The sequence below is a fragment of the Lissotriton helveticus genome, chromosome 2_1 (genome assembly GCF_964261635.1).
Source record: "Lissotriton helveticus chromosome 2_1, aLisHel1.1, whole genome shotgun sequence".
NCBI classification, from domain to species: Eukaryota; Metazoa; Chordata; class Amphibia; order Caudata; family Salamandridae; genus Lissotriton; species Lissotriton helveticus.
Genome location: NC_136059.1, coordinates 311,706,480 through 311,733,809, shown reverse-complemented (window position 1 = coordinate 311,733,809; position 27,330 = coordinate 311,706,480). Strand labels below are relative to the sequence as shown.

The 27,330-nt window shown below is 43.8% G+C and overlaps 1 protein-coding gene across 1 annotated transcript in view; it reads left to right on the top strand.

The window, feature by feature from the left end:
* Window positions 1-27,330, top strand: part of CCBE1 (collagen and calcium binding EGF domains 1) — an 885,539-nt gene that overhangs the window by 760,098 nt on the left and 98,111 nt on the right. Inside the window, exon 3 of the mRNA XM_078677273.1 lies at window positions 6,835-6,887. Coding sequence (XP_078533399.1) covers window positions 6,835-6,887 — 53 coding nt within the window. The remainder of the gene's footprint in view (window positions 1-6,834; window positions 6,888-27,330) is intronic.

Sequence of the window (27,330 nt, the reverse complement as noted above, 5' to 3'; positions counted from 1 at the left end):
GCACTGCTGCACAAACTGCAGCCATGCGGTGACACCATGGTGCAAGGATGTCTGTGTCGTGCGGAGATTGTTTTTGTGCAGGAAGGGACACCTTCCTGCACAAAAACAATCATTAAAGGTATTTTCCTCTTTCAATGTATGCTGTGGAATGCAGCATGCATTGGAAGAGGAAAAAATGAGGAGAAATGAAAACAATTCTCCTCGTTGCGCCTTACTACACCAACTCTAGGATGGCGCAGCGTTCACACACATCTCCAGATTTACAATTTCTCATGAATCTGGAGATGTGTGTTGTTCTATGGGTGTTGCGTGGGGACACCCACAGCAACACCTATGGAACGCCCCTTCAATGCAAAGTTCTGTGTATGAAGGGGCCATATTTCCAAGGAGAGGAAAAACCCTGCAGGGTGGCTTTACCTCTCCTTGTAAATATGAAGGAGTGTCTGGCGCCATCACTACATTACAAAAAGTGACGTACTGGTGGCGCAGGGTGCTTGTAAATCTGCCTTATAAGTGCTTAGGTATTGGCAGACTGATACAATAAGAACATAGTGCTGGATGGGTGATTGATGAATTGCATGAGACTGACAGGAGGTATCCTACGCTGCAAGGGTACTACTTCAGTATTTAATGGAGTGGACCAATAGTATGTATCTGCTTAGAGATTTTTAGGGATTATGCACAGAATATTTTATGTGTACTTGTGTTGGTCCCTAGGTCATTTTATAAGAATACCACTAGTAACTGGAATGATGACAGTGCTGCAAACAGAGTGAACACTTAATTTATAAGTGCTTACCTATTGGTGGAGTGATAGGATACATAGATAGTGGTAGATAAGTGATTAAAGAAGTGCATGGGACAGACTGGACAATTCCTACACTGCATGAGTACTAACTGGGTATTTAGAAGAGTGTATCAATAGTATTTAGCTAGTTAGAGGTCTGCTTGGATACTGCACACAATATTATAGCTGCACTTGTGTTAGTAGCTAGGCCATTCCATAAGTTCATGACTAGTAACTAGAATAATTACAGTATTACAAACAGAGTGTATAGTGAATTTATAAGTGCTTATGTATTGGTTGAATAATAGGATAAGTAGATAGTGCTGAATGGGTAATTTTAGAAATGCATGGGACAGACAGGAGGATTCCTACACTGGATAGGTACAAACTGGGTATTTAGAAGAGCGTATCAATAGTTTGAAGCTGGTTAGAGGTGTGCATGCATAGTGTACAAAATACTGTACCTGCACTTGTGTTAGTGACTACGCCATTCCTTAAGTATACGAATAATAATTGGAGTAATTTCAGTGTTGCAAAGAAAGTGCGTGCTGAATTTATAAGTGCTTAGGCATTAGTGGAGTGATAGGATACGTAGATAGTGCAGGATGGGTGAATGGAGAAGTGCATGGGACAGACAGAAGGATTCCTAGAATGCATAGGTACTAACTGGGTATTTAGAAGAGTGTATCAATAGTATGTAGCTGGTTAGAGGTCTGCATGCATAGTGCACAGAATATTGTAGCTGTACTAGTATTGGTGTGTCTATGGTTTCGAGAATGGTAGTCTGTATTTTAGGGTGTGAGGAGGTGCATCAGATGATCACGTGGATGATGTCATCACTGATGTCATCAGTGATGTCACTGACCATGTCATCAGCAGTGCATTGCGGGGGCGTGATTTATAGTTAGCACAACTAACTATAATGGCCGAATTTCACTTGTTTTGTACGAGTGAAATGTCCAACTAACTATGACGTCCATGAAACCTGTGGTTTTTTAAGTGAATTTCTGAGGTTTTTTAAATGATAATTTCTAACTATAATGTCCCTGAAACTTGTGTTTTTTTCTGTGAATTTTATATATATGTATGTAATCTCCTCTCACTCTTACAAGGTAGTAATCAGCACTCAGGTTGTAGTTTGGAAGTATTTAATCTGCAAAGGACGTGATCCACGTGTTTCGGCTTGTCCACACCTTGAAAATGATACAAGATGTCATTGTAGCATCCTTATTTAAATGTACAAATGCCTAAAATTGCCAACAATAACAAAGGACTACATATTACTTTAATCCAAAAAGCTGGCAGCCATATTGGCCTGGTCACAATGTGAAAATTCAGGACTTCATACAATAAAGAAAAGAAAACAAGTGTTAATATGCACACAATGTCATTTCAGCATATCTTGCCCTGTGACCACCATACCTGTATGTTCGTCAACGTGACATATTCATATTAAACATACTTAGGATTGCAAACATCAACATAAACAATGGACTACACAATCATTACTTCAAAGTGAAAGGCTATCGGCCATATTAATCTGGGCACGTTGCATATTATAATGGTTCTTACACAAACAAAAAGAAAAAAAGGGGTGTTAATATACACACACTATCCCTAAATAAAGTTTTAGCGATTATAGCTCCAATCCATTCCCAGCTCATTTTAGATGTCATGAGTGATGTCATGAGTGATGTAACTGACCATGTCATGAATGATGTAATGTCTGAGCTCATTAGCAGTACATTGCATGAGCGTAAGTTATAGTTAGCTCAGGTAACTATAACTGCTGAATGTCACTGGTTGTGTATGAGTAAAATTGGGGTCTAACTATACCGTCCCTGTAAACTTTTGTTTTTTTCAGCAAATTTCTAGTTTTTGTTTGAACGTTAAGTAAGATGCATATCACAATGGATAGTGGGGGGTTGGAAGCAGGGCCTGGCATATTGTTGCCCCACCCAAGCTTGCTGCTCCTGCCTTCCCTCCTCCTAGCCATCTATTGTCCAAGTCCATGTCCCTGCTCCCTTATTACAGGCCGCTGTTCTGCCACTGGCCTTCCCGCCTTCTCTGAACAGTTAGCTTGCTGGCCCATCCACCTCCTCCCTATCCTCTGTTGTCTGAATCCATGGACTAGCCTCCTCCCTCCTGCCATGCATGGTCTGATGTGCTTCCAATGCCCTCCATTTATTATGATGTACCCGTCCACTCCTCCTGCCCTCCATTGCCCAATTCTATGCCCCATCATTGACCTCCCTCTTAGCCTCTGTCAGGGCTCAACAAATGGACTCGACCACTCGCAAATGAGAGTGAATTTCTTAAAGGGCGAGACAGTTTTCAGGCTTACTTGACCTGCCTGGCGAGTGAAATCTGCAGCTGCAGTGCCAGGTGCCAATTTGTGGGTCAAGTGCAATCGATGTTAGGTCGAGTAGAAAAGTCTACTTACTCGACCTGCAGGTCAAGTAAGATTTTTTAGATTTGTCGAGCCCTGTCTGTGCTTAGCTTGCTGCCCCTATTCTCCTTCCCCCTTCCCTCTGATGTCTATGTGCATGTCCCTGCTCCATCCTTTTTGCCTACCATGTTCCATGGACCCGCCAATCCTATCTACTCTGAGTGTTCTGTTGAGCTGCCACTCCCCTCCCACTTGCCTAGCATTGTCAGATGACTGTAACCTGTCCCTGCCACCTCCACCCTGCCTGTCCTCATTCCACGCTCCTATCCCCTTCCTCCTGTCCTCCATGGTACATTTTACTGCCACACCCTTCTGCCCCCCTGGTCTGTTGTGCTGCAACTGCTCCTCCTGCCTGCCCCGCGTGGTCTGTTGTGAGACCCCTTCCCCTGAACTCTCTTGTCTGTGCCCAGGTCCTGACCCTCTCTTTTATCCTCCATGGGCCTTTGTGCATGCCCCTGCACCCTCCTTCTTGCCCATCATAGCCATTGTGCTGCCACTAACCCTCCTGCTTGCCTTGCATGGTGTTTTGTGCTGCTACGGCCCCTCCCACCTTCCCAGTGTGGTCAGCTAGCTGCCCCATACCCACTCTCACCTTCCCTCCATGGTCTGTGTGTATGCCATGATAGTCTCACTGTTGCTCTCCATCGTGTGTCTTGCTTATAGTGCCTATCCTGCCTGACCTCCATGGTCATTTTGCTGCTCCTGCCCTGCCCCCTTGCCACCAGCCCTCTGTTTCCATGTGCCGACCCCTATTCCCTCCCTCCTGGCTTGTCTGTTCCATTGTAATGCCCCTGATCCGTCCCTCCTGCCCTTTATGGTCTGTTATGCTGCAGCTTTCTCTCCTGTCTGTCCCTTATGGTCAGCTAGCTACCATTGCCTCATTTCGTCTGTTCTCTGTTGTCCATGTGCATGGTCCTGTCCCCTCCCTATTGCTTTCAATGGATTGTTGTGCCGCACTCTCGTCCTGGATGCCCTGTGTGGTGTATTGTGCTGCTGCAAACCCTGATGCCTGCCCTGTAGGGTCAGTTTGGTGCACCTCTCCATGTCCCTCCTGTCCTCTGTTATCCGAGTCCATGTCCCTACCCCAATTCCTCCTGCCTTCCATGATCCAATATACCATACTTGCTAACATTTTGAGCTTGGTAAGAAGGAGATTTTGAAAACAAACTGGGGTATTGATTTCCCCCTTTAACTTACATTGAAAGAGAGGAGATAGTAGAAAGGAGACAGATCACATAAAGCCCATTTGGGCTTAAAAACATTAGACATTTCCTGGTTGAATCGGGTCTGTTGGCATGTATGGTTGTACTACCACTGCCTCTTCCTTCTGCCCACAATGGTCTATTATATTGCCACAACCTCTCTTGCCAGTCCTGTATTGTAGGTTTGTGGCCCCTGCCCCCCTTTCCACTGCCCTCCATAGTCTGTTGTGCTGCCACTGCCCTTCCTGCCTGCCCAGTGTGGTCAAATTGTTGCCTCTGCACCCTCCTACCTGCCTTCAATTTTCAGAGTCCGTGCCCCTGGCCTCTGCCTCTCAACAGTATCCTAATGAACAACTAGATTGCTAACATTCTATATTTATTACAAAAGTGTGGAACGCATGACGTTGTCTTGATGTAATCAAAACTGTAATACCTAGAGCATTTCCTTTACAAATTACATATATGAGAGGGTCTTCTTTGCATCAAAATTATGGTTAGTACTTTAAAAAACTAAAATGAGGATACATTTTCTGAGTATTGAAATAGCGACAAAGCAATTTTAAATTATTTGTTATCTTTATGTTTTTTTATCCAGTTGACCACTTGATTAAATGTTGCACTTAGGGGAGAGGATGTGGTGTTACTTCCAGAGCTGCAGACTTTGCAACTGGGATACCAGGTTGGAGTTTCTGCTTCAGCTCGACATTCTGTGATTCTGGTCAAAGCACTTAATCTCCCCATGTCTAAAGCCAAAATCAATTTGTTCTTGTGTGATGTAACCAATGCTCATGTAAAGCACTCCAATACCTGTCAAGTCTGCACTATATAAAACTGCAAAAACACAAAAAATAAAAAGTGTTTTGCACACTTCTGTCATTGGGCTGTATGTGGGCTACATCTGGGTGATATTTGTGCTACATTTGGGCTCTTTTGTCTCTGGTGGCCATCTTGGGAGACTTATTTGTTATGAAGTTTCCTAATTTCCTCCAGTCTCTTCTGTTAGAAATACTTTCAGTTTTTTCCTTTTAAAAGTAAACATACTACATAGTATACACACATGTTAAAAACCAACAATCGTGTGTATCTTTTATTATCTGCCTTTGGAAGATCGAATAAAGACAGTTGAATTGACTTGTGAAGAGAATTTCGCACACATATCTTTGTTAGATAAAGCAATATAATCATCATTCTTATGAACAGGACTGACAATTCTTGAGGCTGGCACCTTTTTGATTCTGAAATCTAGGATATACCTGCGTTATCTCCATAGCATTTTCTGACCATACTCTGGTGTTTCTATCCCTGAAACTCTTTTAAAGGTCCTTTTACAAAAAACTAAAGCAGGGACACAACAGCAGCTAGTACCGAAATGTATTCTAATTTGAATTAGCCAGTTAAGCTTTTCCTGCATTTTTAAGAGTTTGTACAGCACTATGTATAACTTATCAGATACTTGCAAGTACAAAGGAAATAGAAGCAGTGCACATACCTGCCAACTTGAAGAACAGTCTCATGGTGTGAGAAAAAAAAGCTTGCTGAGGCTGGTGCGATGTCCTGGGGTGTTTTCACACCCCTTAATGGGCGTCGGCAGTTCAAAGGCTCGGAAAGCCAGCTAGAAAACAACTATTTACAATGGTTTTCAGCTCGTTTTTACTTGCACCGTGTGATCTCGGCTCCTCACGGGAAACCATGTGATGGGAGCCAATATCGTGTGTCACACGGTGGCACCCTATGAGTTGGCAGGTATGAGTGCCCTTTCTGATGAAAGCGATTAATGGGTGAACACATCCGATCAGGTGGGGGGGGGCAGTTGATGTTTGGCAATCTCGTCCCCTACGACTCTAGAAGGTCTATTTAGAAAACAAAACAAAATAGATGGTGGTAATTCCTATTATTCACACCCAAAAAGCATGTCTAAAGGGAACTAGTGAAACTGTAAGATCACCATGAGAGTAACCTTTAGTTTAGGTTAATAAGATGAGTGTGAAACAAGTTTTTTTCCCTTAGAACAGGTTTTTTTTCTCTAACTGCGGCTATATCTTGGTAACTTGACAGTATGATTTCATTTTCTAAAATGTGAGGGCATGCATTTTGTTGGCCAGGAAATATGAGATCGCAGGCGCTAGACTTATAAGTAAACACGCGCTTAGAAGTTAACTTCAGTGTGCTGGGATATCTATATGCACAAAATCCCACAGAATGTCCTCACACTTCCTTCTTTGAACGGCTGTGGTTGCTTCAGCTTCTCCAGTGTTTCATCCCCAGATAAGCAATCCTCACCAATATAGATGCTGAACGTTGACTACCTATACAATGATTACATTTTTAAAAATCATTTTGCCTTATTTACAGCCCAATGGAAATCGCTCTTTTTAAAAAGAACTTTTGTATTTCAGAAAAAAATGCTGCAGAGGCTACAAGTTCGTTCTTGGACAATGCATCCCTGAAGGTGAGCCCATTTCTAAGTTTATCCTTTATAAGTTGCACACTCAGATTGCTGAAGGATTGCGTTTGCAAAGTTAATTTGTAATAAATGTGTGATATAGGCTGTGTACATTGGCAATCGTGTATAAAGAATTCCCAGCCCGTGATTAAATATATACACAGAATTAGCATTCGTTTTTGTTTTGTGTATATGTCATATTTGGACTAGACTATTTTATTCGAGGTAAAGTATCCAATCAAAAGGATAGATAAATACATTAATTAAATAATGGTGTTCACAGTTAGAGTATAGTATTTCGTGAAAGGACAGGTAAACTAGGCAATGAAACGTAAAACATTTCACAGATGATTGACATGTTTATTTTTCATGTTACATGAGTTGTATGCCCATAGTTTTTTTTCTTGGTGTCTATTTGGGAACTGGCCCTCACATAATCTAGTAATTCCAGTCATTCTGGCGGCAGTCGGGTAGTGTGTGGGTGCAGTGCTTAATTTGTAAAATATGAAGTGCAGGTGCTCAAATGTTTGTCGGAGGCCACCCACTTCCTCCACTGGCTACTCCCACTTACTCTATTAGCACCACCCACATCCTCAACTGGCACTGCTAAAAGTCAGATATAATACCCAATCTGAATTTCAGCACGGGAGCCTTCCTCATGGTAAGGGTTTGATAGCAGGTTCCCCTGCCCTGTGAAAATTTTGAAAAAGAGTAAATCAAAAGTGCATTTAAACTAAAGCACAATTTTGGAATAAACTAGCTAAAATCACTAATACATTGAAAAGAGGCAATTCCAGTGCTCTATGTGCCGATTAGAGGAAAGGACAAAAATGGGGTACCATACGGAGGTACAGTGGATACCCCAGACATTCCACTCCAGGCAGGTGCAGTCACAACAGGCCATTTTGCTATTACATTGTGAATAGTGGAACAACTACTTTAGTCAGCTGATCCATTTTTTTCACCAATGTGCTGCCTCCATAGCAGGTGTGAGGTCACGGCTGCCCAGGGAGAGGGGCTTTATCTGTGCACTGACCAAGTTTACAACTAACATACTCACTTAAAAAGCCAAGGCTTGTTCACTGGAATTTTGGGCCACAGTTTAAGTCCCATCTGTTTCTAAGTTCATCAGATGCTGATGCTTTTATATGACTAATTTCTGGCCTGATGCTCTTGCCAAGTAAAAAACCTGCTCCAGCCCCACATTACCTCTTTGAGCCGCAATTGTGCGTTTTCATGTTCAACAAATGCTAAATGACTGCTTGCAGAGGTAACCTCTGTCAGTGCTAGTGCTCTTACCCTTAGTCCAACTATAATTTGTGTTTGGCTACTGATTACTTAACCGCATCGCTGCGGCGGCTTTTCCCGCTGTGTGCGGCAATTTTTAAATTACTGCGTTATATGACGATCTCAGCTCCTCATCCGCGTACAGCAGGTTATGCTGATGACGAGCTCGTCATCAGCATGGAAGGGGTTAAGCAGATGACGGGAATGTCATGATGCAATCTGCATGGAGCTTTTTCTTCACCTGAAATGTTAGCACACCTCCCGTTTCTACCAGCTGAAAACAAGCTCCCAACAACTGCACAACAGCATGATGAGCAGCTAGTGTTGTTCGAATTATGAAAAGTGCAAGCAGAGGTCACGAAAGTGGAATTAAACACGTGATCAGCATTATAAACACACGGTTTGTGAAACGGTCATGTATACATGTGTGCTTTTTAAAAACAAAATTCTGTTCCTATTCAATTTATGAATTTAGAAAGTAATTAGAAAACTATTAACTGGAATATTACAGCAATACATGGTTTAAGTTTGCTCGAGTTAGGATAACTTGTCGGTAATCTCGAAAGCCACTCGACCGTTCCTTAATATACTTTGAGAGCCGCAGTGGGAAAAAGTTTCCTTGCAGATCACTCATCACAGCAGACCTTTGATGGATCCCCAAGAAATATGTATTTCACTGAGCAAACACTGTTGGCTGGCAAGGTAATCCCCATGATAGCTAATCCTAAATCACATGACAAAACTACATGAAAGACAAACTGCGCAACACTTTTCGCACCCCATCTCACTGTTTGCAATGCAATGCAATTCACATACTTTTAGGTCATGGTGGGGCCCATGTACCGCAGAGGCTGCAGAGGTCTCCATCTCGCCCATGTAACACCAATCACACTGCAATAAAGCAGCACACTGTAGCACAAAAAACAGAAGACATCATCAGCACAACAAATGTGTGACACATTTCACTACGTCCAGAATCTTGTTTCCATAAGAAGGTGGTAATGTGGTAAGAGATGTGCGCACCAAACACAGCCTCAGTAATCATCCATTACATGAACTAGTGCCAGCAAATAATGTTTGCGCACTGGGCTGGCGCAAGAAAATCTTAATTTACACACAGACTCTGGTGCAGTGCCACACCAAGAGGCTCGTTTGACAGCCCAAGCTACGCCAAAGGCTGGGGGCCAATGTATGACTGCCTTGCTGTCCCGCCTGCCAGAATACTGGACTGTTGTTTGTATTTTCTTTCTATTGAGTAATACGAGTATATCACTGTTCTCTCTGTGATACCAAGGCTGTCTAGTGTTCCCTCAGACGGTAAAGTCCTCTCTGTGTGTCACATTTCAGCATGTCCCTATCTCTTCTGTCACCTAGTAAACCCTGAGGCGTGGACAGTGCATCATGGACCCTAGCGCAAGCAAGGAAATACACCCACTGGCTGTTCTTTGAATTATGAAACGGCGCAATGATAAGGTTCAGTGGTCCCCTACGGCCAGGTGCCACTGCACCTGGTGCTCAAATGGAAACTATGCTCCGGGGCAGACTTACTTTCCTTATGTTAACAATGCTCAAATATGCAACACCCCGACACATGACAAAGACTCTATCCTCGACCTTGTCATCTCCAAAGAAGGCACCATTCAACTTGACTCAATCCAACCTTGTGACTGGTCAGACCACCATATTATCACATTCCTCATCAAGGAAAAAGTTAAACGCATCCCGGTGCAATACTCCATGCCCAAAGTTTGGAAAAGAGACCTAGGGAACTCAATCCAAACTCTCTACCCCCTAACAGCTGCAATCTCCTACTCCCCCCTACCGACATCACTGACGTTCAGTACCTAACTGACCACTATCTCAACTCCATGGCCTCAATAATCAATGAGGCCGCACCAATGCAACTGAAAAGAGTATCCACCAAGATATCCAACCCCTGGTACAACGGGAGTCTCAATGAAGACAGACGGGCTATGCGAACGACAGAGCGCACCTGGAGATCAGCTCCCTCGACATTGCACCTAAAAACTCTGAGGAAAAAGAGAAACGCATACTTCAGGAAAATAAAACGCTCAAAGTCAGAGTTCTTCAGACTCCAGCTAGACCAAGCAAAAAACCGTCCAAGTAAACTGTTCGAGCTAATCCGATCTCAATCTAAGGAACAACCCCCAGCTGTCGACATTATGAGCATTACTCCTTCCTGTGAAGATTTCTCGGCTTTCTTTAACAAAAAAACTGACAATATAAGGAGCGACCTCCTCAAGGACGCAAGCCTTTACTCAATACCCAACTGCATAACACCCAATAAACTAAAAAACAAGGCGACATGGTCATCCTTTGACACCTACTCTGAAGAAGAAATTGACAGAATACTCAGCACCCTAAAACCATCCAATCACCTCACTGATCCTCTTCCTGCTAACGCCGTAAAAGACTTCATCCCTTTGCTCCTCCCACTCTGGACTAAAATTATCAATAGCTCACTTCAACAAGGAACCATCCCTGACTCCCTCAAAGTTGGACAAGTTACACCTTTACTGAAGAAACCAACAGCCGACCCCACTGATCTAAGCAATTACCGTCCGATTACCAACATTCCCACTCTCGCCAAACTTTTAGAAAAATGCGTCCAACTACAACTGACAAAGCACATAGAACAGTTTGATCTCCTCAACCCACATCAATCAGGTTCCGAGCAGGGCACAGCACTGAAACAGATATGACTCACATAATTGACGACGCCCTCCAAATTTTAGATCAAAATGATACCTGCCTCCTCATCCTTCTTGATCTCTCTTCAGCATTCGACACAGTGAAACATGAGAACTTACTCGAACTCTTAAACACAAGAATGGGCTTCTCTGGGACTGTTCTTCGTTGGTTCACTTCCTTTCTACACAACCGGTCTCAAAAATTCAAGAGCAAAAACTTGATGTCTTCCCCAGTACCGGTATCGTTAGGTGTCCCTCAAGGATCCTGCCTATCCCCTATTTTGTTCAACCTAGTTATGGAACCTCTCACCACCCTGCTACAAGCATCCAATGTACACTTTCACATGTACGCCGATGACACTCAACTATATCTCAAGTTACAATCCCCCAAAGACATCCTGAGTCTGAACTCAACGATCAGAAGCACCCAATCTTGGCTGGCCGATAACCACCTCAAACTCAATGCTATGAAAACTGAGTTCCTCCTAATCTCACCTCCCACGAAAATATCTTCCGCACAAACATGGCTTAAGCACCTAACAGCACTCAATGTCCAACCGACCATCGTGGATTCAGCAAAATCTTTAGGCATAACACTTGACACCAACCTCAACATGCAGCAGCATATCAGCAAGGCAACTAAGGGGGCGAACTTCCAAATAAATATCTTGAGGAAACTTAAACCCTTCCTCCCAGCAAAAGACTTCCAAACCGCAGTACAAGCACTAGTCATCCCTCGCATAGACTACGGCAGCGTGGCCCTCTGCGGCCTCCCCCTAACTACAACTGCACCCCTCAGAGCGTCACTAAACACGGCAGCAAGACTCATCACTGGATCAAAAAAACATTCGCATATCTCCCCTGACTTTAAATCCTTGAACTGGCTGCCTCTTGAAGCCAGAATACAGCTGAAAATTGCCTGCATGACGCACAAGGCTATACACCTGAAATCACCCGGCTACCTCACTCATAAGTTGACAATTTCCGGCGGGTCCAGAACCACCAGAAGTACAAACAATCTTCTGCTGAAACCTCGAAGATTCCGGAAGGAAAAAACTTACAAACGCTCCTTCTCAGGAATGGCGCCTAGGATCTGGAACGCACTCCCTCCTGAAACCAGACTCATCTCCTCCACTCTTCTTTTTAAGAAAGAAGTCAAAAATATCTTTTTGGCTAAATACACTTGAACAACTACGTTTGATTTACAATGCGTCGATCAGTATTACCGGTCCGATTCCTATGCACATGTGTTTTTGCTTGTATTAGACTAAAGTGTATAGATTCTTGCTCCCTCATATCTGTATTATTTTCTATTTCTGTATTATCTACATTGTTTTGATGACCTATGTTCCAACTATGCCATGCTACCTCATACCTGTACTATATGTAATAGTTTTACTATTTACATTAACTTGATGACCTACCTTCCTACTATTATCCCTTGTTTCCCTACCCTTCCACCTGCCTTTGTAAAGCTCTGTTATCTGCAAAGATCTTGTTCGCGCTATATAAAACTTTCAAAATAAATAAATAAAAATGCATGCCCAAACCACAATCCTCTGTCAAACTCCAGGGTGCTCAAACTATCCGCCCTTCTTGCTGAACAGTGGGACTTGCACACTGTCCTACCAGGCAGAGAAATGAACTGAACTACCCCACTGTCCTCAAGTCACACAGTACAGCTCTGTCCGATCTGTTCATCCTACAATGGCAATGTCTCACGTCATTTATCTCATGTACCAGGGCTGCCACAGTTTTCTCTCTCTCGCAAAAAGTAAAATTAGCTTAATTCGCAGCAGGGGTATCTAATTTTACGTTGGTTATACAATAGGGACTTTTCATTGTCATCTCTTTAAGATCTTTGGGACATCCGTGGTAGCACCTCCTCCCCTCTCTCGACAGAAGTTGTTTGCTCAGGTGTGTGTTTGGTGAGGAGGAAAGGAGGGGGGAGGTGGGTTGTGGGAGGAGGCCGGCTGATACAGGAGACATCCTCACCAGAAGGGCCACTAGATGCAAAGGAGGCTGGTGCCGAGCAAAGTGATGATGAGGAGCCCCGGCTCTACATCGGCTCTCTATTGCCTTTCACTCCATTTGTGTGGAGACGGGGGTGACTCAACTCCTGCCCTGCCGTGTAACATGACTGGGTTGGGAGAGGTGAAGGAGAGTATCACAACCGTGAGACAGAAGAAGTCAACCCTGAAGCCAGCAGCATCTAGTGCGAGAACCTCAAGTGAAGAAGGGGTTGAGCCCAGGGTGGGCATATGAAGAAGGGGTTCTGAGGTGACGGCAAGAAGGGTGTACCCTGGGCATGGGGACATGTTTGTCATGCGTGTTTGTTTGCATCCGCATTACAGACGTGTGAGGCATCGTGTGTGGCTTTGTGCGAATACTTAGTGTCTGTGTTGCAGGGATTCTTTGTATCTTACTTAACTTTGTTTGTCCCAGTGTGTGCCTTCGAGTCAGTGCTAGGGTGTCGGCAGACAGTAACGATGCGTTTATGGCTACAGCGATTTACTATACTGCTATTTAGTACTTACTTGCGGTTTTACGTGGTGGGCTGGGCCGGGCCACACTACCTTTGTGCCTTTATTAACTGATAAATTGGGACTGGTGCAGCTGCCTGCCCTCAACGTCGTCATGCTGCCTTGAATGCTGATGAGGACTCGTGGGATGAGGTTGTCCCGGGGCGTGGCAATCAGAATAAAATCTGCGCATGCTGCCACACAGCCCCTACCCCCCAGGAACCCAATCCATCCCAATCAGTGTCCCACTCACCACCGGCAACAGTGAATTAAGGGCCACCAATGCCATCATACCTGAATCTTCTTGGCCAAATGGCTCAGGCTCTCACAGCCGCAACACTCTTTTTCACTGGGACATCGATAAGAACACTCTGCGCCGAGTAGGTGAGATCATCAATTATATCAATATCATGTGAATAATGTGACGTGCTGCAGACGCGTAGACCTGGCCATGATTGTCGTGTAGTTCCTATATTACCTTTACAGGATCTGTGCATTTTGGAAAACATAAACTGTGGGACTGGTGGCACACTGATTCTGTGCACCCCCACCGTATACGCCTGTCTGTATCAGCTAGCTCACAGTGCCACTAGAATCTCCTCATTTCGGGGAGAGAATAGTTCTTGGCAACCTCAGAACATGACAACCCTGACCTCCCAGGATCGTGGAAACAATATACTACTTTTCGCTCAGTCACTCGTGCTCACTTAGTTTGTCTCAGAGAGATGCACAGAATAAACAGGCTGGGCGTTTCAACATTGAACAGTTGTTATTCTAGTGTGGAATAGATGAGCGCAACAACCATTAGACAGTAGCAGAGATATATGATTAGAAGCACTATGAAAGTAAATGGATGGCATAGTTCTACCATCTTGCAATAATCATGAATACATACAAGTATATAAAACACATGATAAAAGGTGCGTACTCCTACGATGTCTCCCTAGCTAGTTGTACCAAAATGTATCTAGAATCTGTGTAGGTGTTATGCTAAGAGTCCCTCTAGGATCTAGTCAACCCCACTTACCTGAAGTAAGAGAATGTGGGACCCTGTCCTGTTCTTGAGTTGTACACCCCTTGAGGGATGTTAGACCACTGCGAGCTGGAGCGTCTGCATGCAGGAACTTCAGCATCTCTGGTCAGTGTGTCAACTAGGAAGTCTTGGTCTCCTGTCCCCTTCTAAGCAAGACGTGATGTATACATGCCCATAGGTCTCCCCAGGAGTCCTACCTTGCTGTGTTACTGTGTTGGCCTAAAGGATGACATCGGGCCTGAACTTTATACAGAGATATTATACAGGAGATGTCAGTCCTGCTCTTAGTCCTGCTGTGCTTCCAAGAAGCCGCATGCATAATGTATGAGATTCGAACCAGGGAAAAAACCCGCATTCTGAATGCAGTGTCGTATCTAGGTAAAAGGTCAGTCCCTATGAACCGTTAGTGGAGTAGTGTGGCTCACTGGTTAGAGGCGGCAGGCCCGAGAGCAGAAGTCAGCCTGGGACCAGGGTTCAATTCCCGACGCGGCAGGGTCGTGGATCTTGGTCAGCGGACTTGATAATTCTCGCTTCGGTGCTTACTCTAATCAGGGGTTCCACTCGGCAACTCTGGGCATTAGCTTGCCTAATCTCCACAACGGCCCCACCAATTCCGGGGATGCCTGGCTCCACCTTGGGGACTCCCAGCAAGGGACCATCCCACAGGGAAAGCCAGGACGGGTTCGCCAGAGTTATACAGCGCCGGGACGCCCCGTTGCTGGGGCAGCTGTGCGCTTTACAAGTATACTACATTTACATTTATGTATGTAATGTAGGCAAGGATATAGGTGAAAGGTTGCAATGTTACCTGCGCCTATATAGGGTACCTATATGGAATATAAGAAAGTGCTGGTGCTAAGCACCAGCACAAATTAGGCACTGTGTGGGTGCCTTCCACTGTGCCATAGTGACCTAATAGAAAAACCCAGATTTCAAATATTTTCCTCATCTGCTCCAATAACATTGCACACAATAGTGCCCTACATTATTCAGTTTTACAGTTTTAAAGTGCCGTTTACTGCTTACCTTGTCTTGTGCTGCTTACTGCTTACCTTGTCTTGGAGTGAGGTATTTGCCTTTTTTCATCTAAGCATGGATCTCAGATACAACATATCCCCATGTGAAAGGAATCCTACGCAAGTCCTGGTGAGATTCTTTGACCCTGTTGTTACAAGTGACTTATACAAATGTTTTCTGAGCTTAATCAACAGTAGTTGAGTGAGCCATTGCACTTAATTAATACTGGGAGCAAAAGTGATATGAAATATTCTTTCACTCCAGTGGTGGCTCCTCCGCTAAGGCGGAGGAGCATTGCCCCACTGCTCAAAAGACAAAATAACATATCATTATCACCATTTTATTTTTCCTATTGAAGTCAGTGGCTCTAGGGGCGAGGCCGGGCGGGGCTGGCCATAGAAGACGGAAGAGTGGTTTGCACTCCTTAAGTGCGCATTACTGCTTGGCCGACCCTCTTGGGCTAGCCAAAGAGTCATGTGAACTTGGCATGTTCACCACCAGTCTGCATTACGCAGCCTGGTGAGGAACATGCAAAGCCTCCCAGTCCCTGACTGCATTGCAGCATTGTGGTTGGTTTAGGGGAGTCTGGGTGCTTCCTGCTGCTTCCTGCTGATGTCAGAGACAGGAAGACGACTGAGGAGAGACTGCAGCCGGCTGGCTGGTCCAGGTACATGTTTTTTTTTTCATTTCCTTCTCCCCCACCCCCGCCCCACCACTCCCATCTGGTTGCAGCCACTACTGTTTGACTCCTCTGATGACATCACAGGAAGTGACACCCCAGGACGTTTCACCCAGATGAAAGCTATTGACTGTTTTGATTAAAAAAAAACTTTTCTAAGGGCTGCAGCTGTCTTATTAACAGCAAGTTAACAGACAAAAAAAAAGATGCTGGTACGAAGCATAGCAAAAATGAATGACCACCAGCAGGAAGGATCCCGTAGCATAAAAAAAAAAAAACGGGAGACTAGTTTTTCTTTCTCCCTTTTCAAGTATGGTCTGACTACTTAATATCGCATCTGTGAATTTTTTATAGTAAGCCTAATTATATGATGATTACTCTAGGTTTCAAAATGATGAGTTACCTAGGTCCAATATGGAAGCAAATAGAAGTACCTAAAAATACTCGAAGAAAATGAGCAAGAGTCCACCCTTTCTTATAAAAAAAAACAGTGTGACTCATACTGGCAGAACGGCAATACATTGAATAATTCCCACCACTCTGCAGACTACAAATGAATGTAGCAAAACTTCATCTAGAAAGGCCTGGTCTTTACCAAAAGAGGGAATGATAATTTCCTGGTCCAGATTTTAAACTGAAGAGACTTTTGAAATGAAGCTCGAGAACCAGCTCGTCCAGAGATAGCCTGATTACAGAACCAATATACAAATGGAACTCCAGTTTTCTCAGACACTTAGCAGTAACAAAAGCTGCAGAAAAATATTTTCATGAAATGCAATGGAACATGTAACGTCTATAAAGGTTTTGTAGCGTGAACCCTGAAACCCTCTTTGTACAAGGAAAATATCATAAGGAGAAATCAAAGGTCTACACAGATGTTAGACAAAGTCCAGCCCAGAGGCCATATTCTTAACTAATGCTGCATTTTGCATAGGCTGCCATATGTCTTTATTAACAAAGCATTGGAACTTTGTAGAAGGTATTAAGCCCTTCTCAAAACGTTCCAGTAAAATGTGACGACTTAGTCCCAGATTGAGCAGTCCTGTCAGGACACCCCCCTTACAACATCATGGTTGTTATATAATTGTACTATTGACTGTCTCCAACCTTACCCCATTCCAGGAATCATAGAAGATGGACTATATGGCCTACTAGGAAAAACAAGCATCAGAAGTCTAAATGATGCAGTCTGGACCCATAAATCACCTATAAAGGAAAACCAAGTCACAATTTTCCACAGGGGGAGGTCTGCAATCTCCGTTGCATCTATTCTCATTTTACTTTGTAGCAAGCTTGGCAACAAATGAAATGTGAATAGTAAGCCAGATGGCCTTTGACAAAAAATTACATCAACCACACAAAGTCTCATCTCTCAGATTCAAGCACTAAAGCATGGAATGTTGATGCTTAATTGAGTGGTGAACGTCTGAGAAAATCCTGAGATGGGGTAAACATTTGGCTGAGGGACTTTGCCCAAACATTATCCACTTCTCAATCCCAAACAGCCAATAGATAAAGCACATTAGACCCTATGCAGCCTCAGAAACTGTCTCCAAATAGGGCTCAAATTGACCTTTATGGACGGATCAATGGACCGATTCATCAACAAGGGATTCACTACAGTGGATTTCAAAGAGGAGACAATACGCTTGTTTCCCAGAAGTGCGAGAAAATGTCTGCAGAGTTGAGGGCAAATGTTTTCTAAACCTAACTGTAAGAGTTATGGGGGCATGGGTCTATAGGAGAGTTCAAAGAACAGGCTGCCAAACCAGATTCAACATCAGCTTCAGAAATTGGAGTGAAGGTCTACATAAAAGGTAAGGCAGGATCAGCCCTCCGACTAAGCATTAACGTTTTTATGGAGATTTTGCCTACAGCGAAGTAGTCCAAGTTATCACAGAACGCTAGAGAGGGTTGGATGGTTTGTTTACAGCTTAAATGTTGGAGAAAAGAGTTAACAATGGAAAAAATCTGTCTTGAAGGATTGGCCGAGAATTCTGGTTCCTTGGCATACAATAAAACATGGGAGCGCTTCAGTGCCTTCAGTAACTGAGTTTAAGATATGGCTCATAGAGGGACTCTATTTTCTCTACCTTCATGTTTTTCCTCTGCAAGGGTCTCTCTGAACTAGCCGGCAGAAGAGATGTTCCGCTCCATCTTAATTTACTGGACCTATATGGGAAAAAAATATCTAGGGAAGTAGAAATCCAAACATGAAATAGACTATTGTCAGTCTCCACATTACCTGTCCAATTCAGAAGAGCAGCTTGCAGCGCAACCTTACAATGATCACTTGTCACCTTGGGCCAGGTTGTAGACATGGTTTTCTTTGAGCCCTGAAGGGACATTGGGAAAAGGAAAGTTCAATTGCCAGGGTACTGCAGAATAGTCTGGCCAAATTAAAGGGACTGGGTTATCTACCAAAAGAGGATCACTGTTTGAATATATAAGGTCCAATCTATGCCCCACAATACAGGTGAGAAATCTAAGATTAATTAAGATTAAGGACAGCAAGAGACTCCTGAGAGGTCCCTAATATGTTCAAGAGGATCTATTCTTTTTTAGTACCCCACCTTCCAGTCCTCCAATTAGGGCTATTTTTTAGTACTCCACCTTCCAATCCTCCAATTAGGGCTACAATGGACACACAACAATCAAAAGCAGACACGCAAAAGTTACCAAAGAAAACATCTGACAAGATATCGATATTCAAATGTTCATATTCCTCTTACTGGAGGGATGAGGAGGGCTTTGAAAAAACACTCAGTAATGATTATCTTGTTCCTAGGAATTGATTGACCTTTTTATCAATTGGGTACGCAGAAGCAGTTTAAGTCTTCTTTGGTCACCATCAGGTTCACTTGAACTGAGTGGTACATTTCTGACTCCGCAGATACTGCCTAGTGGATGTGAAGAAAGTATTTCAGGAGTCTCCCACTGGGGCATAGTACCAGTTCATGAACAAGAGATACTAAATTGCTTTTAAAAACAAGAACCTCTACCAACTGCTCCTTGGGAATGTATTTTTCCTGAGTGTCTTGGTTCAACTTTTCCTCTTATCTGTCAGAGTGAGATGAAGATATGGAGAATGTGCTGAAGTTCTTTCTTCTCCTATGGGAGCGCATCTTTTGGACTGTTGGTCAATCAGTGTCTTCTTCATTGTAACTTTGAGTTAGGATTGATGCAGTGAAATAATTTCAAGCCGAGGACCGTTTGTGTGACGTGAAGTCGTTGCATATGAATGCTGTTCAGCTGCTCTGAAATATTGTTGCCATTTGGGAATGCGTCACAGCCATAAAGAGACGAGCACAGTGAAAAAGACAGAGACACTGCATGTGCACTAAGTGAAACAGCACCGGAGATAGAAAAGAAAATGTAAAGAAAGAACAGTCACGAGAATAACAGAGAGGGGGCATGCGAATATGCATGCCAATGACAGACAGCGGAGAGGGGTGAGAAGCTGGGGCCAGCAACACGGAGACAGTGATGCAGTGGGGTAAAAGCAATAAGAAGCATGCACAATAAGTGAAACAGAAGTGGAGGCAAAAAAACAAGAAAAAAAAACGCAAGCGCTATGAAGGGAGCAGCAGCCAGGCGGAGTGGGATGGGGAAGATATAGTACCTCAATCACGTTGGGAGCAGTGGACCGGTACAGATTGACTCGAATCAATCTGTGCTTGGTCCCTGGGCCACAGCAGTGACCGGAAGTGGTGTTTTGCCTGCACTGGCGAACTAAGGAGGCTACAAAAAGAGAGTCACATGAAGCCAACAAATGGTAAGAAACGGGTTGGCTCCAATCCCTTTTTTGTATACAATATCGCATGCAAATGGTTATTTTGGCACCTTTTGTCTTTTTAGTGTGATCTTAATGCATGTGGAAACTGTGGATGTTGACCATTCATGGGTGTTGGTGTCGGACATTATAAGTGTTTGCAATGTTAACAGCCGAAGTCATGTGTTGGTTAAATTGATCTAAATATTTGCTGCACACTACTAATTTTATGATATTTCTGTTTGATTACTAATGAATCGGGTAATGTGCAATATTTCTGTAAGAATTTATTTCTTGGAAACTAAAGTATTTTTTTAATTGTATCACAACCGAGACACATGCGCTAGCGCATGGCACTCGCAGGTTCGACTCTACAAATATCCAGCCAACGATGGTGTGAAGATAAGACTATACTAAACACAACATCATAATAATACGTTATGGTACAGTGAGCTAATGGTGCACTCTCATTCGGGTCACTAGCCACAACTAAACAATATACATGCCACAGTACAGTTACTAAATCAATGGCCACTTGATAAATACAGTAAACTTCATGGAAACGTCTAATCATTTCCAAACTCTAACGTTTGTGAACCTCAAAAGGTGTCCAAAATTACCTGCAAGCAAAACACGAACTTTGCAAACGCCATTTGTTTGTGAAGTGATGTAGATACGAACACACTCACAATGGGGGATTGTAACGTCCTCACCTAAATTAGACACTTTGTATCGCTTGCATAAAATAAGAATGTTTGCAGATTCCCAAACAACACTTTGCAGATCAAGTACAGCTATTTCAAAAGAGTCAGGAGTGCCTGCAAGGCAAGGGGAACGTGTCCTGGTGTTTGTGCATGTAATCTGGGGTCTCTGTCTGCATCTAGCTGGTCTAACAGCAGGGAGTGGAACTGCCACTCATGACAGATCAAGAAAGCAACACGAAATAGCAGAAAATAGCAAATAGCATTACCCAGTGGCACACGCTCACCGGGCTGAATGACTACTTACAAGGATTGCTCTCCCCGCATTCTGTCTCCATCGCTGGAGGTAGACCCATGGGCTCAGCTGATGCTTGCAAACATCTCCGCCTAATAAGTTCAAATCTTCATCTGCCCACCTCCATCTCATGGTTAGCGACACGGTGGGCTCCTGCTCTCTGGGCGCCTTTGGCTGGCTGTGAGCTTCCATGCAGGGCAGGGTCAGCAGCCAGACAAGCAGCAGTGATTTGGCAGTGCCAAAGGCTTAGTACCAGCTGGGTGTACACGGCAGCACACTTGCTCCACAATCTGTGTTCATCTCAGCATCAAGAGCTCAAGCGGGTCCGAGTCCAGGAACTGACCAGTGAGTTGTTGGGAAGCTCTAGTTTATGTGCACAGAGCTGGGAAGTAGAATCAAGTCACACTGCCATTAATGGCCTGGACATCTTGCAATCTCGAAGTTCTCGCCAATCAGGCTGAGGTCAAGTTTTTCTCCTCAGAGAGTACACTGGGAGAACAAAAACAGTGCCTCGGTGGAGGGCTATTGCAACCCCTCAGCATTCTCTGCCAAAAAGCAATGTTTAATTCTGTCAGGTTACCATAAATAAAGCCACAGGGACCAGGATTTAGAAGAGGAGTGAGGATTGGACTGTCTTCTGTGAAAAGCACTCATCTAAGGGTGTGGGAATTTGTTTCCCTGTGAAATACACTTCATTTCCACAAAATTACAAATGTCTTGAAATACATTTAAACAAGGGATACACTCTGAATGACATATCACGTGGCTTCCAAAGTCAGGCCCATGTCTTTACACAGAGACTGATGAAAAACATGGGGTGTCCAGGAGGGGTGACAGTAGTGTTACATTTCGGTTTCCCAAAGGTCATTTGTGTCTCCAGCAGGCCTCACCGATTGAGGCATAGGGCTAGGATGTGATAACATGAAGTAATTACCATTATTTGCATTTGCTAATAAATTGTTCAATTTCAGACATGCACATTTTGATCACAGAACTCACGCTTATCGATGCATGCACTTGTACGAGGACCTGCCCTGGTGGTGTTTGCACAATGCAGTCTTTACATAATGGGACAATTTATAAAGATGTAATAAACATAGGGATCAGCCTTTATCACATATGGCATAGTGTCCTTCCAAAAAGAGTGTGGCTGCTGCGTTCTGGGAAGGCACACAGCTTTGTTAAAATACCCCTCACCCACCAAAAGGACCCTTGGTGGCATGCTACATCATCGGAGTCATCCCGCCCCTCTGCGGGACGGAGAGTGCTACGACCTACGACTACGCCGGAGCACTGATTTTGACAATACTATTTGAAGTGTAGAAGTGCGAATGGAAGGGTCAGGAGTGACTAAGTGAACTGATGAATTAATTAAAAAATACCTGGCTAGGAGGAAAAAAGACTTTAATTTTCCTAAATCGGCATCGTTAAAAGTGGGGAATCAGCGGAGTACTATGCTTTAATGAGCAGTACTTCCTTTGTCGACATGTTTTGAAGCCCTCCCCTGGCCTCTCACCAGGACCTAGAGAGATCCCTTCTGCACTCTAAATAATAATGATATAAAATGAATTCTTTACAAGGTAATCACTATGTGGTGCATATTATAATGCACATGCACTGTATGCTGTACCCTAATAGGTATGTTTCCGTGCTTCCGTACGGGAGGGGAGGCGCATTTGTAGTCAAACAGTCTTCAAGGTTGCTACCTCGCCTGGATACTACCTCACTGCTGCCCCGGAAACATACCCATTAGGGTATACTATACAGTGCATGTGTATTATAATATGCACCACATAGTGATTACCTTGTAAAGAATTCACTTTTTATCATTATCGTTTAAAGTGCAGAAGGGATCTCTTTAGGTCCTTATGAGAAGCCATTTTTACATGGTTACTGGAGGAGGACGTTTCCATCTCTTATGCTGATGTAGCGCAACCTCTTCACTCCCCCCCTCTTTTGTTACTTGCTACAATATCTAAAGATACATGGAGTGCCTGTTCATGTCCAGAATCATAAGTGGGGCAATGCAAATAGAGAGGGTTTGGAAAGTAGATTACTTTTGGTATATCATAACAGTTATAGAAAAGCAATAATTTTTGTTTTTGTCATTGTCCTCGTCTAAACCTAGCTTTGTTTTCGCCTAGATATTTATTCTAATCAGCAAAACTGATAGCACAAAACAGTCATGGCCCATCTGGTCAGAATTAACGATAACAATTGTGATTTATCAGCAGGCTTTACACTTTTAATTGTGTTTGCTGTTTATCACTGCAGCATGCCATAGACGAGACAGGGCTCTATGAATAATAGAAGATTTTCAGCTAAGGTAAAATTGACTTAGTTTAATGTTCTCATCCAATTTGGCCTTGCTGTCAGATCTAAAATAATTTATTTGGTCAAAGAAAACTATATGCCAAATATTTAAAGTATTAAAAAAAACAATTACTATTTATGCAATAGAACTTCCTTCCAGTCATGCTGTCTAATATTTCCCAACACACAAGTGATGAATGTCCTTGATATTGGCAGCCTGATTGCTCCAAAGTCGCTGTCTACTGTTCTTGCTTAAAATGAATTAGATATTCCCACAAATTACCCTGCTCTAATTCAACATTCATCAAAGATTTCCTTAATCGAATCAATGTGCTGACAAAAGGCCTGCATATGCTCATTTGCAGAGAGGGACCTCAACCTTTCTGAGTCAGTCAAGTCTAGCTGAAACATGAATCCCCTCACAGATTGCAGTAACATATCTTTTTATATTGTACACTCCAAAGGATGGTTTTCACTTGTCCTATCCCTGAAAGAATCAGCAGTGTCACGCCTTGCTTCGAAGACGGTTTGCCGGGTGCCGTGGCCAAAGCTTCATGCGGGGCCCTGGAGGCTGCTTCCGTTTTTGCCAGGTGTCATAAGCATCAACTTGTGAGTATTAAAAACTATATTCCAGGAAAAAAGAAAACATTGTGCCTGGTGCCAATCAGAACTTCAGGGTTGGTTTCAATTAAAAATCTATAAATGCGTCTTAATCGATTTGCCGCGGCGGACGTTCTGCCATGGTGCGGCCGAATCTGATGCGTGTGCAGATCGGAGAACCCCCAGCCGTCCTCCGCACACGCCCACTGTGACGTCGGATGGCCTGGGGCATTCCGACGCATGGAAAAGGTTAATGAAGGAGTGTGGGACCCTGGAAATCACTGAGGTGAGGGCATCATGCCCCCAATCTACCCCCTGTATCTGCCTTCTATCGCACTGATGAGTAATAAACCGGGTCCTTTCGTGAGGCGGCGCACTTTTTTCCCTAGCTATTGAGGGTGAGCATCACTCATGAGAGAGAATGCAGGGTCAGAGGTGACCAGGAGGGCTGTTGAATAGTGTTGGAAAGTGGAGGAGCATAATCATAGACTCGCTGCAATGGAGTTCAACTGCTATTCTCGCACTCCGGCTAAATGTCTTTGCTTGTGTGCCCTTTAGAAGATGGCACTGTAGAGTAAAGAGAGCAGTAAGAGGACAGATGAAAGATCTCTAGGCTAGTGGAGTCAGTAGACAGCCCGCTACAGGTTATGCCCAAAATTGGGCCCATAAACTATTGGTTATTGTTAGACCTGGCTTTTTCAGCGGGTTTAACCCCAGACTTTTTGCTTTTTGGCCTCCTGTTTTTAATCCTGCTGTTGTTGGTTTTATGACTCTGGGCACTTTACCACTGCTGATCAGTGCTAAGTGCATATGCTGTCTGTGTAAATTGCTATTAGGGATTGGTGTTTCGACGATTTGCTTGTTTGATTTACTATTAAGTCCCTAGTACAGGGCACTGAGTGTGCCAAGGGTCTGTAAATGAAGTGCTACTGGTTGGCCTGCAGCACTGATTGTGCAACCACACAAGCAGCCTTGCAAAAGGTTCTCAAGCCTGTTACTGCAGTGTCTGCGCACACTCTCTATTGCCATCGATCTGGCAAGTGCAACCACTTGCCAGGCCCTAACCTTCCCTTTTATTACATTTTCAGTCACCCCTAAGATAGGCCCAAGGTACCCATGTGGACAGGGTACAGTGTATGTGGAAGGTAAGACAGGTACTGAAGTGTGTGACATGTCCTGAGAGTAAAATACGGTGAATTTCGTATTTCACTACTGAAAGGCAATCTGTTGACTTATAATATCTTAAAAACATAACTTCCCATTGGGACAAGAAAGAGAGATGAAGTTTAGTATGCCTGAACTCAGAATATAAAAAAACATCTTTTAGTAAAGATGATTTTTATATTGTGTGTTTGAAAATACTACTTTTAGAAAGTAGGTATTTTCTTGCTTAGCCATCTGTGCCACCTGTGTGCCTCTGCTGGTTTGCGGATTTACTGTCTCCAATGAGTAATAGGGGCTGGGGATGTGCATTCTCTCAGACAGCCACATGCGTGGTGTTGATGTGTGTCCTGACTTTCCTGAATGAGTCAGTGCTGGGTTGAATAGACCTGGGCTGCATTTAGAGTAGGGGGATGAGATATCCTTGCACCTGAATGGGCCTTGTCTGCCTTACACAATGCTGTCTCCACCTCCTGGCAGGAAGCTGGACCAGAGAGGACAGAACTGGTTTTGACTGAGCACAGAGCCTCCCTGCCACAAGTTCAAGTTAATTTTATTTTTGCATAGCTAATTAAAACCGTTGCAATAATACCATTACAAAAATTCCTAAAACATCTGTGTTTAAAAACAATAAAAAATGTCAAAGAAAGAAGGTTAATTATCATTTAAAATCATAGTTCAGTTGTGCTAATTAGAAAGAATCATCAATCGCTGGATGCAGTAATGTGCATCTCTCAGATTTTCCTTACACCAGCCATGTTTGCACATTTGTCGCATCTTTCAAGTGGACTCTCCTTTTTTCAAGGTTTGTCCCTTTGCTGCTGGTAGGCATCCTTGATAAGGTTCCGCTATGTCCTTTTACCCATCTGCTGGTCAGCCTGTGGAGGCAGGCTTTGTAGAAAATTTTTGGGTAATTTTGGCATTTTTTGTTCAGCGACCATCAGAAATTTTACCAAACTGCAGTTTAGTTGAATATTTGTTGGATTTAAGCAGGCCAGCACAGCTTGTCTGCTGGTGCGGATGCCTTTCTGCTTAAGGGGTTCTTTAAGGAGCTGTTGCTGTGCTGGGTGCAGTACTTCGCATAGGCAGATTCAATTAAGAATGTCGCCATTGTTGATGTTACACAGCCTGCAAGTATTTTGACCGTTTGTCCTCATCCATGGTGGGAGATTCTGGGTGCATGGGAGAATCCCCAGTCTGTACCTTAGAACGTTGATTTTTATGGCTCTGGGATAGCCCTGGTTAAAATATGGTTGTGGCATGAGTGATTTCTAGGAGTTGAGAGTCATCCAGGCATGAGATGTTTTCGAGAAGATCACCTTGTCCTCCAATAAGGCATACTCGGCCAGTTGGTTGGTGAGTTTAGTTGAGTCTTTCGCTTTGCTTTTCAGATGGACATACACATGAATTAGGCAGACCTCCATTTCATTTTCATCAAACGGGATGCTAATTGTGCCTGCTAGTATTGCACTTGACATCGAGTCCATAAGGGTTGCTGAGGCTATGACCGTGTGGAAACGTAGGTGGTCAGACTTCCGGAGCAGTGGCCAAACCTGCCAGTCCTTGTTGCAGATGTGGTAAAGGATGTGTAATCCTCAATGTGCTGTGGGTCCATGAGTCAAGTTTCTTGCAACATGATTATATCGAAGATAGTAACGTAGTTCAAAAACTCAGGGTCTTCTTTTTTTGTTGCTAATCCATTAATGTTCCACAAGCATAGCCCAAGGGCAGGTTCCTTTGCCCTGCTGTATGCTCTATCTTGTAGATTGCATCAGCCCTCCTCTGAACGTATAGTTATTGTGCGGGATAGAACTTCCCTTGTAGGATCTTGGTTTGAATAAGTGACTGCCCTTGGCCATATATCTGGCCGCTCCCACTGGCTGCTGGCGCTCCGTTGTTGCCATCTTCCCCGTGCGCCTCTGAGTATGCTGTTTCAGTGTGCCTGGTGTTTTTTATTACAGGGCTTGCGATGCTCAGCAGTAGAAGTGGGTAGGCTGGTTTTTGAAAAGGGGCAATGTTGATGCCCCAGATTTGGAATATCACCAGTTTGGCTAGGATTGTGTCTGCGTTTTTGCTTGTGATCTATGTCATCTTTGTTGCCTCTGGGCTTTGAGGATTAGCATTAGGTATGAACTCTACGGAGAGTAGATCCTTTGAACTTATGCCAGCCAGGTTTGGAATGGATTTCGTTAATCTAAGAATGTTTCCTCAATTTAGCAAGTCCTGATGTCCTTTTGAGGTATATAGAGGATAAAAGACCAAGACCTCTGTTTCCTGCTGTCTGGTTCCCGATATTTGTTGTGTCGCTGCCTGTAGGTATGTTGTGGCCGTTGACTCACTAGTTGGTTGTTCGAGCTG